Source organism: Amyelois transitella, chromosome 13 (assembly GCF_032362555.1).
Source record: "Amyelois transitella isolate CPQ chromosome 13, ilAmyTran1.1, whole genome shotgun sequence".
In the NCBI taxonomy this organism is placed as follows: Eukaryota; Metazoa; Arthropoda; class Insecta; order Lepidoptera; family Pyralidae; genus Amyelois; species Amyelois transitella.
Window position 1 is genome coordinate 8,175,933 of NC_083516.1, and position 14,216 is coordinate 8,190,148.

Here is a 14,216-nt window from a genome sequence, read left to right on the forward strand (position 1 = left end):
TATAAGAAAAAAGGATTTGAATTTTTGTAACCAAACTCGAAAAATCAATTGTGACGATATTTGTCATAGAGATAACGTTGAAGAATATTATAGGTTTTTTAAGGAAATTCCCACGCAGATGCAGCAAAAGCATAAATCAATATTTGTATGCACACTCCAAGCTCCAAACTCCAAGTTAGCCAATTTAAGGCAGTATTGATCTTTCACCATATGTTCTCAATTTGATCCATGCCTACATTTACCTTGTATTCTTCTTATTAAGTATCCTCGAATTACACACACAAACTCTGATTAGCTATCGATTTTAAATACAAACAGATAATAACTTTTGTCATAACTTAATTACAAAGGCATCCTTGGTTCCAACATACCAAGTTAGCTCTTTGCATTGTCTTGGCAAGCTGCACATTCTACTTGTTGAATGTTTAACTGGTTCACAAGTTTCCTAGGTCGTAAGAAGCGATATGAGTTGTTAAGATTATATCGAATCGAACCGGCCGTGCTAATTTTATCGCTTTGGGGCTCATTAAGATAATTTTTAATGGTCTTACATGTTGGGTGCCGTGTGGGTCCCGGCACCAATAAAAAAAGAATAGGACCATTGCTTCTCTTTCCCATGGATGTCGTAAAAGGCGGCTAAGGGATAGGCGTATAAACTTAGGATTTTTCATTTCGGCGATGAGCTAGCAACCTGTCACTATTCGAATCTTAATTCTACCATCAAGCCAAAAATCTTAACGTGTCCTATCAGTCTTTTCAAAACTGTTGGCTCTGTTTACCCGGCAAAGGATATAGACGTGACTGCATGTATGTATGTAGGTCTTAAGTCTTCTTTTTTTTGTAAAATAAATAAGAATGAAAATATTGTTTTACAGTCGTGTGAGTCTCGATACAACAGTTGTGATCAATTTAAATCTACGAGTATATCACATGCGACTTAAAAATTTTGCAGTTTCATCTTGTGAAAACTAATTTATGAAGGTACCTTCAGTATTCAAAGACGCCAAGTTAGCACTTTGCGTTGTCTTGGCAATGCACATTTCACTTGTTGAATGTTTAACCGTTTTACAAGTTTCCTGGGTGGTAAGGAGCGATATATACCTACTTACCTAAGTTGTTAAAATTTTATCGACTCCTAATTTTATCGTTATAGCACTTACCTTAAGATTATTTTTAACATATGTACCTACATACATATAAACACGTCTACATCCCTTGTGAGGTAGACAGAGCCAACAGTCTTGAAAAGACTGATAGGCCACGTTCAGCTGTTTGGCTTAATGATAGAATTGAGATTCATATAGTACATTAGGTATTTTTAATGGTTTTATATCCTCGATATATGTAGGCATTTTAATTGTGGATAAAATTATAAAAAAAAACTAATTGTTTTGCACTGCTCAAGAGTAGAACAATAACATTTCTTTTTGTGCATTTCGTAAGAGGTGATCAAAGGAACAAACACTTTTATCTGCTGCAATTATCTGGACCAAGAGGGCGCACCCCAGCACCAATAGAGGTGATCGTGAAATTTCAATGGTAACGGAAATTTGCAGGATTTTTTCAATTCAACCAGGCGAAGCTGCACTTAAGAGTAAGTTAGGCATAGACATGTCATAGAGCAAGAATCTTCCGTGTATTGGTTTTCACATATTCTATCTTTTTTATACATAACAAGGTAGCGAGCGAATAAAATAAATTTTATAAAAAAAAATAACACTTACCTGTTATAGCCCAAAGTTCCTTCAAGCACTCCTCCCTGGACCTTTGAATGGCCGACCGCTTCTGGACCTCCGGGCCTGACTCCAAGTACTCGAACAACAAAGCACCAAGAAGAACATATACCACCACCAAAATCACCAGGCCCACTTGGGAACAAGTGGCCCTTACACAGGCCCCTAATGCCCTTCGGATCAAGCCAGGCCTCTCCCGTCCCTCCAAAGAAACTTCGGAAGACATATTCAAAATTTAAATTCCGAACATGTCAATTCCATTGTTTTTATTGGCATTAAAACTGTTGACACAATCTTTTTTTTTTAATGAATCATCTCAATTTGTTACACGATTTCATCGTTATTAATTATTAATAAGAATATAATATAAAATTCTTTGTCTGTACTTATCGAATTGGAATCATTTCATCTGAAACAATAGAAAACAGTTTAAAATACACGTTGAAACAAGATAATAAACCTTATTTATTGCATGCACGCGCGACGCCGTTTTCATCGCGCGAAAAACTACCGCAGTTTAGTTTTCTTTTGTGATGTGAAACGCGGCAGCGATAGCTCGCGCGATAAAAGCTGCGTCGAGTGTGTGTGAGAAGCAGATACTGAAACTACATACGAATTTAATAGCCAATATGCCGTACTCGAAAAATCTAAAAATTATAGATGTTACATAAAGAACATAAATCTTCGGGTCGTTATCAAAAAGAGCTATTCGTAAAACGCAAAACCTAAAAAGAATTATTCTCTTTAGATTGCTTCACCATCTTCTTAGGAATCAGAATATTTATAACGTAAGTCATTCCTTACACCGATATCTGCAATTATTAGCACTGCATAGGAAGTAGCTAAGTACAAATGAATATTAACTAGAAAGAGTAAATTGATAGGTGACCTAAACCCTTGGCCCGGGGTATCAGTAAATCTACAATTAAAACCATAAAACAACTCTTTTATTTTTTAATACAGTCTAAAAACCATACTTCTCCATTCAGATAAAAGGGCATCACTATTTCACGCACGCTCGTCGCCTCATAATCGAGTTGGGGTCCGTATTATTGAATTTATCTATTAGAAAAGGACGGCCAGTTAAATTTGCGATCCGTGATAAGACTTCAGCCATGTTCTCGGGGAAAAATGTCACATTCTGATATATTGTGGGGAAATTTTCACGCGTAGTCGCGCTTTGAAGGGCCCTTGAGAAAAATGGAAGGGATATGGAATGTTATGATTGTATTGAGTTCTCACTGTGCGATGTCCAAGCCGTTTGATGGCTAACTGAAGATTTTTCGATAAGGCGAGAAAATATTTTACACGAATGTCCAAATAAGTGTGTATTAAAGCTTGTAAATGCCACACACATAACTTACTATACATACATACATAGGTATAATTACTTCTATATCCCTGAAAATACAGAAAAGCCACGTTCTGATGTATGGCTTTATAATGGAATTGAGATTCAAATAGTGACAGGTTGCTAGCCCATCGCCTACAAGAGGAATCCCAAGTTTATAAGCCTATCCTGATACAGGACACTTGAGTGGAGTCTTGTTCTAAAGTGTCGGTAACCACACGGCCCTCACTTCACATACCTACCTACGTAATTTATCCTCTTCCTTCTAAAGTTAATCCCGGCAACAGCCTCAACTCTCTGGAGAGGAGCCCGGGGTGTGCCTGTGACCACGATCCTGGGGTCAGTGAGTTACTCAGTCTTATAACAAAAGCATATCACGTCTATCCTTCGCAAAGATGTAGGGGAAACTACCCCATAAATTTGGTTCTGCATGCATCATAAGCATGGAAAAATATATTTAGTTTTCTACAAGTAGTAAAGCACTCGGAAACATGACTTTTGACTTTAATTTGAAATTTAGTAGGCTTATAATTACATATATCACTTTTATCAAAAAACATCATCATAAATCCTCTGATTCACGTGGAAAAATACTATTGTTCCAGGCCTTAACGCTTGTTTTGACTATTTTATTTTAAGAACAAACTGATAAGTGAGTTATTAATTATGTTTGTTGTAAGTATTTCGGCTTAACTTACCTATTTATCAAGTGGTATTTTAATTATTTCTTCAACTTCCAACTTAACAGTTTTATCCACAATCTTAAATCTATTTTTCACACAGATAATTACAATTATTTACACTACATACAAGCAACATTAATTCTAAAACTATGTAATTCACCAACAGTTTAGTCGGAATATTTTGGCCTATTTACGCTCGTAAACTTTAGGCGAAGCTAGCGGCTCGGTAGCGACGAACCCACCCCTTACGACAACGTACAAGGTACTGAGGCATTCCAGTTTGAAACACCGAACCCCACAGTTTTCCTGTCTTTTCTTCTTACTTACGTTGCGCAAACCTGCGGCAAAGCATTTCCACGTGGTTTGTTTTAAAACTATTTAAAAAGCGCCATCTCTTTAGGGGTAGTCACAACGAAATGGTTTGCATTAATTGAAGTAGGAAGTAATTTGTAGAATTTGTCTATAGATGGCAGGGTTCGAAATAGGATTGATGCAGTTGTATAAATTTGATTTTGTGAATTATTGTTGCTTTATACATACCTACCAGAGTTATTATACAAAATTATACAAGAAAATACACTTTCAAAGGTCCGTTGGTAAATAGGAATGTATACGCTTGCATCCAGGGTTTGAATTACCGTAAAAAAATTGGTATAGTTTTAACTGTCAAAAAAACTTTTTTTTTTATTTACCGGTAAATTCATTTATCGTTAACGTTATGACATAAGTTAACAGTAAAAGGTATTGATTGTATCGTTAGGACTGTTTTTGTAGATTTAATGACGGATTCGCCGTCAACATTTTTAATCGTGTCACGAATCGTTCAGTTGCGTTGCGACAAACATAACTTTATGTACCTATATTTTATGTAACAAAACAGATTTTTATTTCACATAACGCTGCAATATTTAAAACCCTTCTTGCTAATGTTATTTATAACGTTTATTGGTACCGCTATATTTAACTTTAAATTGGTGACGATATATTTAACTTAATTTAATTTAATACCTTTATATAACGTTATAAGATAATATTACCTATATCACGCCTTTAACAGTAAAAGTCTTAACTTTGAGAAAATAACGGTACTTGTAGTGTTTTTTGGTATTGGTTATTTGGTAACGTTAACAAACCCTGCTTGCAACACTGTTATTTGTGTTGTGTTGTGAGTGTCAAGTGTCACTGACACTGACAGTTCGTCAATCGTTTTCATTTTCTTTGCGGAACGGAAAGGTGTCCACGAAATAAGATTGACACGCTTTCTATTTATTTTTATAAAAATACAGTTAAATCTTATTTATCTTGTACAAATTAACATCGTTTCGATAATAAATAAATAATTTGCATAAGAAAAATCTGTGAAAATGTCTACTATCTTAGAAAAAATTGCCGCGATCGAGTCGGAGGTTCGTACAATAGGTTATAATTAAATTTTGGTTGAAATTAATAATATAATTGTACTTTAGAATCTACAATAATATTGATATTTTATTTAAGTTAAATATGTATGGAAGTCTATGTATCTATGTTCTTTTTATGCCTGAAAATAAAATTAAAAAAAATTCTGCTAATAAGTAATAATAATAAAATTTGTTATTGATTTCTGTCATTTTCTACATGAATTATAAAAAAATATGTTGTCCTTTTTAGATGGCCCGTACTCAAAAAAATAAAGCCACAGCTCTTCATTTGGGAATTCTAAAAGCCCGGCTTGCTAAATTGAGGCGAGAATTGATAACTCCTAAGGGTGGTGGCGGCGCAACGGGCGAAGGTGAGCTGATGTGTGACAAAAATGTGTGCAAATTTATGTGATATTTTTCTGTTTTAATTTATTCAAGACATAGACACAGGCTATGCAAGGAAAATGAAGATCAAGTGTAAACTTTCAGTGAATTTTCATTACAGAAAGAAATAATAAATTTTAAACTTGAGTTTTCCTACTCTTTAATTTCTGAATTAGATCATGATAAATTCTGAACAATTTGTTTTATGCAACATTAACATAAGTACTTATAAACTTTCATGCTGCATTGTTATTAATGTATGAAAATGGGAATTAATGTAACTTGATTATTTTCAACAAATATTATACATACATGTTTTATGTATGTATGTAATATTATCATGCAACAAATGTCCGTCTTTTACTCATTCAATTATTCTTCATTACATTACAGGGTTCGATGTGGCCAAAACTGGTGATGCCCGTATTGGCTTTGTGGGCTTCCCATCAGTGGGCAAGTCGACATTACTTTCTAATTTGGCAGGAGTGTACTCTGAGGTAGCAGCATACGAGTTCACAACTCTCACTACTGTACCAGGATGTATTAAATACAAAGGTGCTAAGATTCAAGTAAGTAATATAGAAAAGAAAATATCTAATATGATTAGGCCTTGGCTCCTGTTGGCATTTCTCGTAAAAAGTCATACCACACTTACCCTAATAAAAATATAATTAGGGTAAAGAGATTTGCTTAACCAAAACCACAATCTAACAAGCATCTGCATAGATATGTATAAATTATTAAAAAGAACTGTATTTTTGTTTGTAAGATTATACTTAGACTGGAATTGATGAAATTTGACACTAGACATTAACTAGAAGCTCGCCCTTCTGGAGAAAGGATCTTCTTGTGGGAAAGTCCAGATTTTACATGAAGTGCCACCTGACTAATCTCCGCATCCTTCCCAGAGTAGCCTTCATTTGTACATAAATACTCTTAACATTACAGCTCCTCGATCTGCCTGGTATCATTGAAGGAGCCAAAGACGGCAAAGGTCGAGGTCGGCAGGTCATAGCAGTAGCCCGGACTTGCAGTCTCATCTTCATAGTGCTGGACGTGCTGAAGCCGTTGCAGCATAAGAAACTGTTAGAGCATGAGTTGGAAGGCTTCGGGTTGCGGTTAAACAAGCAGCCTCCTAACATACATTTCAGAAAAAAAGACAAAGGAGGAATCAATTTAAACTCTACTGTGAGTAGTATAAAATTTATTTTTTTATGATCTGTAAGCCAAGAAAAATGTTTTGCTCATAAACATTCTATTGCTCATAAATATTCTGCTGTTCATGGCATAATTCTGGCAATGCAATAGTGAGATGAGAACTGTCATCTTGCAAAGACTGATTCTCGTGACGACATCACATTGTTTCAGGATATATAAGCACAAAAGCATTTAGAACGAAACAAAAGAATTGAAACAGAACATAAAGCGGCCTTTACGCACATGCAATCTCTTCCTTGATGTCTTTGAAAATTCCCAAAGGGTCAAGCAAGTACACAATTTTGAAAAAATAAATATATTTCATACTTTCAGTGCCCCCAAACCGAGCTGGACATGGAAACGGTGAAGACCATCCTCTCTGAGTACAAGATCCACAATGCTGACATAACGCTGCGATATGACGCGACCAGCGACGACCTTATCGACGTCATCGAAGGCAACAGGATCTACGTGCCTTGCATTTATTTACTGAATAAAATTGGTAAGACTTATGCGTATTTGGAGTACACCCCCTAGGAATTTCGGAAAATTCTCTCTTAGTGCACCCCTAGACCACATCTTTAGACCCAGCAGTTTGGGGAGTGTGTTGGTATATGTCATTCCTCTCGCCACGTAAGGTCTAATTAGTGAAATATCCAGTCAGTTTCTAAAGTGAATTCCCTTGAATATCCAAAGAAAAAAAAAAAGAATAGGATCAGTCCATCTCTTTCCCATGGATGTCGTAAAAGGCGACTAAGGGATAGGCTTACAAACTTGGGATTCTTTTTAGGCGATGGGCTAGCAACCTGTCACTATTTGAATCTAGCCCATTGCCTAAAATCCCAAGTTTATAAGCCGTAGCCCTTGGTCGTCTTCCCGACACTGCATTGGTATAATTTTAATAAAATATTTGGTCTAAAGGTTTGACTGGTAGTGAATGCCTTATTAGGCAATAAGTTCACCTATTGTATATTATTTTAAATAAATAAAAGTTATCTGTAATCAGCAGTTAAAAATAAACATTCATTATTTCCAGACCAAATTAGCATAGAGGAACTGGACGTAATCTACAAAATCCCGCACTGTGTTCCAATCTCGGCTCACCACAAATGGAACTTCGACGACCTACTGGAGAAAATGTGGGAATACCTCAAACTTATCAGGATATACACCAAACCTAAAGGACAACTGCCCGATTATAACTCCCCAGTGGTATTGCATGCAGACAGAACGAGCGTTGAAGACTTCTGTAATAAGCTGCATAGGTCCATTGTTAAGGAATTTAAATAGTAAGTAATGGTTTCACTTTTCTATATGTTTGTAGTGATTTTCATTATCTTTTCTGGGATATCTTTCCCATGGATGTTGTAGAAGGTGACTAAGGGGTAGTTATATGAACTTGAGATTCTTCATTTAGGTGATAGGTTAGCAACCTGTCTCTATTTGAATCTCAATTCTATCATTAAGCCTAACGGCCGAGCGTGACCCATCAGTTATTCAAGACTTGGCTCTGTCTACCCTGCAACGGATATAGACGTGATAATATGCATGTATGTATGTGTTTGAAATACCAATTTTTTATATGTATTTATTGCACAAAATACAAATGTATAGCACAATTGGCGGACTTAATGCTAGAAGCAATTTCTACCAGACAGAGAACTTATTTCTTTATTTCTCTTTTTCTTTTTCTAGCGCCCTCGTGTGGGGCTCGTCGGTGAAGCATCAACCGCAGAAGGTTGGCATCGAACACATTTTAGCTGATGAAGACGTGGTTCAGATTGTGAAGAAAGTGTAAAATGACAGTCTCCTGAGATTATATTTTTGGAAGTAAACGCATCCTATTGATTGCCTGATGTTATAGTCCAGTGAATGTGTAAGGACATACATACATACATACAAATAATCATGTCTATATCGCTTGCCGGGTGAACAGAGCCAATAAGTCTTGTAAGGACATTTTTATTATAAAGTGTATCCCGTGTTAAACAGTAAGGTTAAAAGTATTCTAGGTATGTTAATGAAATAAATATAGTATATTTTGTGGCTTGAAACAATTGCTGGATTGAATTCTTTTGACGGTAATTAATTCTAATGTCACGAGTAAAAGCCCAATATATATTATTTTTAAAAGTAAACTAGGGCTTTTCATGAAATAATAATAATGATGAAATAACATTAGAAGTTATAAAAAATTACGTTTTTGTTAAGTGACTGTTTATGTGTAAGACATATTCACTCACGTTTTTTGATGAGAAAAGGGCTAATTTTCAGTTGGTACAGCTTATATTTTTTGTATATTTATCAATACATACGTATAAGAAAACAGTGGCGGAAAAAAATCGTTTTAACATTGAATATATTAAAATAAAAATTTACCTGTTAACCTAGCACATTCATCGGACTTGACATCTAAAGGAATTGTTATTGTTAACAAATGAAATTATATAAGGGTTGTTTATAATTAACATACAATATTCAAGTGCATTTATTTGAATTGCTATGAATGATTGTAACTCAAGCATTTGAAAAAGATTTAGTATGACTGTAGTTCTTTGTTTACACATCGTGACAATTATTTTCTTGAAGTTTGTCTTAAGTACCTATTTATTAAAACTTGAATTTGTCTGGGCTGGGCTAAGGGCCTTATAATATGACATATTTTCTGATGTATGTTTTATAAGCCTGTGCTTTCTTTCAATATAAAGGTTTGCAGAAATATTTTAAGTAATTGCATACATTGTATGTTACTCTTCACATCACGTCTTTATCCCTGACGGTGTAGACAGCAGTTGAGAGGTATCACCATAAATTTCTATAATTTATTCTACGATAAACGTTTACTGGAGAGAATTTAAGAGGACAATATGGACATACCGCCATTTTGTTTTATATACTGGGATTAAAATATTTGATCATATAACATATTTTATACTAAGACAGTGGGATGTTTTTGCAAAGTGTATGTACAGAATGCTCATTAAATGCAGTAAATTTGTAAGATTAGTTTCATTTTTCTTAAAATTTTTCCTTTCATACCGTGTTAGATTATAAAGACGCGGTCAAGAATGGGATAAAACTTCATTGCGATAAAAAACATTACTTTTTTAGCTTTGCCAATTTTACACACTATAATACAAATAAATTAATATATAACAAATACATTTACAATAAAAATTAAAAGATTAAAATGTTCTCGTCTCTATCTCATTAATTAATAAACTTGGAAATACCAGAAAAAGTTCCGGGCAAATGTCTATCTATGTAAGACTTGAATGCGAAATCTTAACTCCTAAGACATTATACTTCATTACTGTCTTTGCCTATTAATCATAGGTCAGAGATAAACGTTACAAAGATGTCTATGCCCGGCATGCCGGTTTGTTTATGGGTATCATTTAAGCTATCACCAATTTAATTAGTTTTGTGTTTCTTAAATAATAGGGTTTGTCCTCAACATAGTAGATCTGTCACCAAAATGTAGTCACCAAATAATGCAAAATCAGTTCCACAATAAATCACCTAAAATCCTGAGATATAAGGTCTAGTACCAAATAAATGTTTTTGTATGTATTATAATAGGTGTGTCCTAATAAGTATTTAAGCAAACTAATTTAAAGAGATCACCAATAAATCATATTATGTTACTAGAAAATTGCATTAAGTTCAAATAAAAAATTAGGGTTGTCATCATCGTTTCAACCAAAAGATTCTGCTACTTAACTAGACTCCCAAGGTTCTAAATTTCCACTGGTAGTATAAATTATATTTAAATAAAATTTTTAGCAGAGTAGTAAATAAAACAATTAAAGTTAAAATAATCAATATTTATTGTTGAAAATAATTACCACTGAACAATCAGCGCTGGTTTAAAATAGCTGGCTTATGGCTAGCAGAATAGTAGATAAAACACTTTATTAAAGTTAAAATAATCAATATTTATTCTTAAAAATAATAACCACTGAACAATCAGCGCTGGTTTAAAATAGCTGGCTTATGGCTAGCAGAATAGTAGATAAAACACTTAATTAAAGTTAAAATAATCAATAGTTAACTACTACCCATCGTTGAGGCCGGATTGGTCAATTTTTAAAGCGCGCCAATTTGTCTCCGCCCCTTTGATCATTTTTTCATTAAAATTATAAATTGATGTATTAAATTGGTAACGAATACTATTAATTTAATATCTGAACGAAATAAAATGTTACTACTGTATTGGTGACAAAATATCAAATAAAAAGGAGTCGCAGTCAGGGATCGATAATCGATTTATTTGGTGACAGATCTACCATTCTGAGCACAGAGCTATTATTTAAGTAACAAAACTATTATTATAAGAACGAAGTTTATATTCATGTAATTCAATATAATTTTATTGGTTATCGATCTCTTATTTTACACATATATTAACATTAATTTGATAATTCATACCTGGGAACAATTTTTGTTTATCTGAGAACGAAAATATTTCGTGGCGATAGATCTATTTATTAGGTGATACAACTTGATGACAAATATAAATTTTGGTGATAGAAAATATAGTTCCTTTGTTTATTTCTGTCATTGTCAAATAAAATAATTTTGAGGTTAGTTACTTTACGTTAAGTCTATGTGGAGTGATGATAATTTCGTTCTATTTTATACGTCTAACTTAAAAATCTTTTACCAAAATAATGTCAACATTTGAAAATTTATCACCAACACAGGTAAGCATCCAATTGAAGTTTTTTATTACATTGTAGTCAAAGTGTTAAACTTTGGACATACATTTTGTATTAGAAAGTAGAAACCGGGATGGATGTAAACAAACCGCTGCGTATGCCATCTATTGAAAAAAGTTAGAACTACATAATTTCTTAATGTTGCTTGTCAGTTCAGTAAAATTAGTACAGATGGCGTACTTACAATTTTTGTTTCAGAAACTTCGCGTTTCCCTTTATCGCGACATCCGGTCCATTTGCACTGAAATATGTCATCTAATGGGATTGGATATTACCAAACCAGCAATGGAAATTATATCAGAACTTGTCTTCAAAAAAATATCGATGTATGGTACCGACTTGGAAGCATTCGCAAAGTAAATTTCAATGTTACATTCACACAAAAAATTCGAAGGCAGTGTGTCATTAGCTTCACAATCACAATTTTTCTTTCTCTAGCAAAAATGCAATTATTCTCATTTATCACAGCTATTGTATGGCTTTAAAGTTTAGCTTCTAAAGTTTGCTTTAAAGTTATTACGATACGAGAATATGGCCTTTTAATACTGCCAAGTAGGTAGTTCCTTAAATGATACAAATAAGAAATTAAAAAAATGCTTGTTTCCTTAAAACTATTTTATTTTATTTTTAATATCATTTTATTTTGTAAACAACTTTGTTTTTATTCCAGGCATGCAAAGCGAACAGTAATAAACGCTGAAGACGTCAAGTTGCTGGTTAGGAGGAACCCATCATTGGTAAGATAGAATATTCCAAGTTGTAGAATACAACATTACCTTATATAGTTATATAAAATCACACATCTTTTCCGGAGAGGTAGGCAGAGACATCTTCCTACTTGCCACGATCCCTGCATTCTACTTTTGCTGCATTACCTTACCTCAGATTATTTAAAACAAGAAATAACGTGAAAGGTTATCTTGAAGTTTGTTACAGTTGGGACCTAGGGTCCGCAAGCCGTTTCGGAGGAGTACGGGAACGAACATTGTCACACGATAATTTTATATATGAGATAACATAGCGAGCGACCTTTCCGTCAAACATATACCTATTGTTAATGCGATATTATTGTATTATATATGTATGTATGTATAGTTTAATTTTATACAATTAAACTATCGCATGCATACCTAATAAACAACTTAATGCGTTTTATTCTGATCCACTTTGCCAGTCATGAATCGGTTTACAGTTATTTTAGCCGATTTTAATTTAAATTCGATACTGAATTATTAAATAGTAGGCGATGGGGGATGTTATTTATGCAATTGCTATTTTGAACTTTAAATTATATGTAATTGAGCCACTAATTGGGTGTGTGTTGTGTGCTTGTACAATTATTTTAGTTGGAAGAGTGTATGTGTCAAAGATTGGTTAGAAAAACAATAAAATTTAGGTTTGAATTATCAAACAATAATTTTTGGTCGTTTTGTTAAATTGTAAGAAATTAAACCTCATAAATTTTCGTAAGAAATTTAACTCAAAACTACTGAACAATTCTTATGCAATTTTCGTAAATCGAATGAAATATGAGAACCCTGTAAATGCATGTGTAAATTACTTAGCGAAATAAAGTTACTTATTCGCAAGCAAACACTAAAATTGTAAAAATTATTATTAATACGCTTTACGAATTATCTGAACTATGTACACATTTTTTTTTCTTTTTACTTTAGAGAAGCCACTTAAACTCTAACCTGCCAGCACCAAAAGAAAAAAGGCGCAAAACTGGTACTCCCGGCAGTAAACCAGAGACACCAGTGGCAAAGACTGCAGAAGTTCTAAAGATAGGGTCAAATGTTATTGGGTCAAAAGAAACTACAGGGCAAAAAAGAACTAGTGCGCCCAAAATCGACGACGACTTCGAACATATGGATATTAGTGATGCAATCGATTTGACAATTGATTAAAGTTAAGATTAATTATAGCGATTGTTTTTATTCATCTTAAGTTCATCATTCGGATTACGAAGAAGTTTTAGCGATTGTGGTAAGACTTTCACGGATTAACTGTTCAAGCATAAGTCTTTAATAATATTGAATTTCTATAACCCGTCAGCTATGCATTCACTAAAAAAATAGGTAAGTAGGTGTGTGATGATTCCGCATGCAAAAGAAAGCAATAAAAAGATAGATAATTCAAACTTAGATAATAATACAAAATATTAAAATCAAAACGTGAATAACAATCATACAAAAAACAAGTCGTGACTTATCCATATATTGTGGTAAACGAGCAGTGTCTGTCAAGCAAATCTGTCACTTATTGCTACCGGGGACGGCTTTCGCCGCATTAACATTTTATTAACATTTCCCGTGCGTCATTAGGGTTTATATTTGAATATCTTTGGATCGGAAATGCAAGAATTAAACGAGTGATCTGTTGGCCGTAATGAGCTGAAGGTACGTAATGATGGAGGTGGAGTTGGAAATAAAACAACACTGCTTACCTCAGCGGGTTGAGGTAACGAATGTCGGCTTTAAAGTATGGAAATGGCTCTTTTTAGCAGTAGGTAAAATCCTGAAAAGTACTTTGACCTATATGTAATTTTGTCGGTACACTTGTGTCTCCGAAAATGAACAACATGAATTACCTACAGAAATTTACTTTTTTCTTTTTTTTGATTTAGAGATGGCTTACTCGTTATGTTTTCAAAAACGATAAATTTTTTACTCGACCATGTTTGTTGTAATCAGGATTCGAACTGATGCCCGTCTTGTTCTCGTATGTGGAAAATAACCGATCTG

The 14,216-nt window shown here is 33.8% G+C and overlaps 2 protein-coding genes across 2 annotated transcripts; both read left to right on the forward strand.

Moving 5' to 3' along the window:
* The first annotated feature begins 4,970 nt into the window (after nucleotides 1-4,970).
* Nucleotides 4,971-9,271, forward strand: LOC106129244 (GTP-binding protein 128up). The gene is made up of 7 exons (XM_013327744.2): nucleotides 4,971-5,173; nucleotides 5,418-5,538; nucleotides 5,945-6,120; nucleotides 6,500-6,739; nucleotides 7,082-7,250; nucleotides 7,785-8,037; nucleotides 8,444-9,271. The coding sequence occupies exons 1-7, from the start codon at nucleotides 5,132-5,134 to the stop codon at nucleotides 8,544-8,546; spliced, it is 1,104 nt and encodes a 367-aa protein (XP_013183198.1). The 5' UTR covers nucleotides 4,971-5,131; the 3' UTR covers nucleotides 8,547-9,271.
* Nucleotides 9,272-11,315: 2,044 nt separating this feature from the next.
* LOC106129227 (centromere protein S) lies at nucleotides 11,316-13,396 on the forward strand. The gene is made up of 4 exons (XM_013327726.2): nucleotides 11,316-11,454; nucleotides 11,668-11,825; nucleotides 12,140-12,206; nucleotides 13,146-13,396. Exons 1-4 carry the CDS (start codon nucleotides 11,422-11,424, stop codon nucleotides 13,377-13,379), a joined length of 492 nt encoding a protein of 163 aa, XP_013183180.2. The 5' UTR covers nucleotides 11,316-11,421; the 3' UTR covers nucleotides 13,380-13,396.
* The last annotated feature ends 820 nt before the right edge of the window (nucleotides 13,397-14,216 follow it).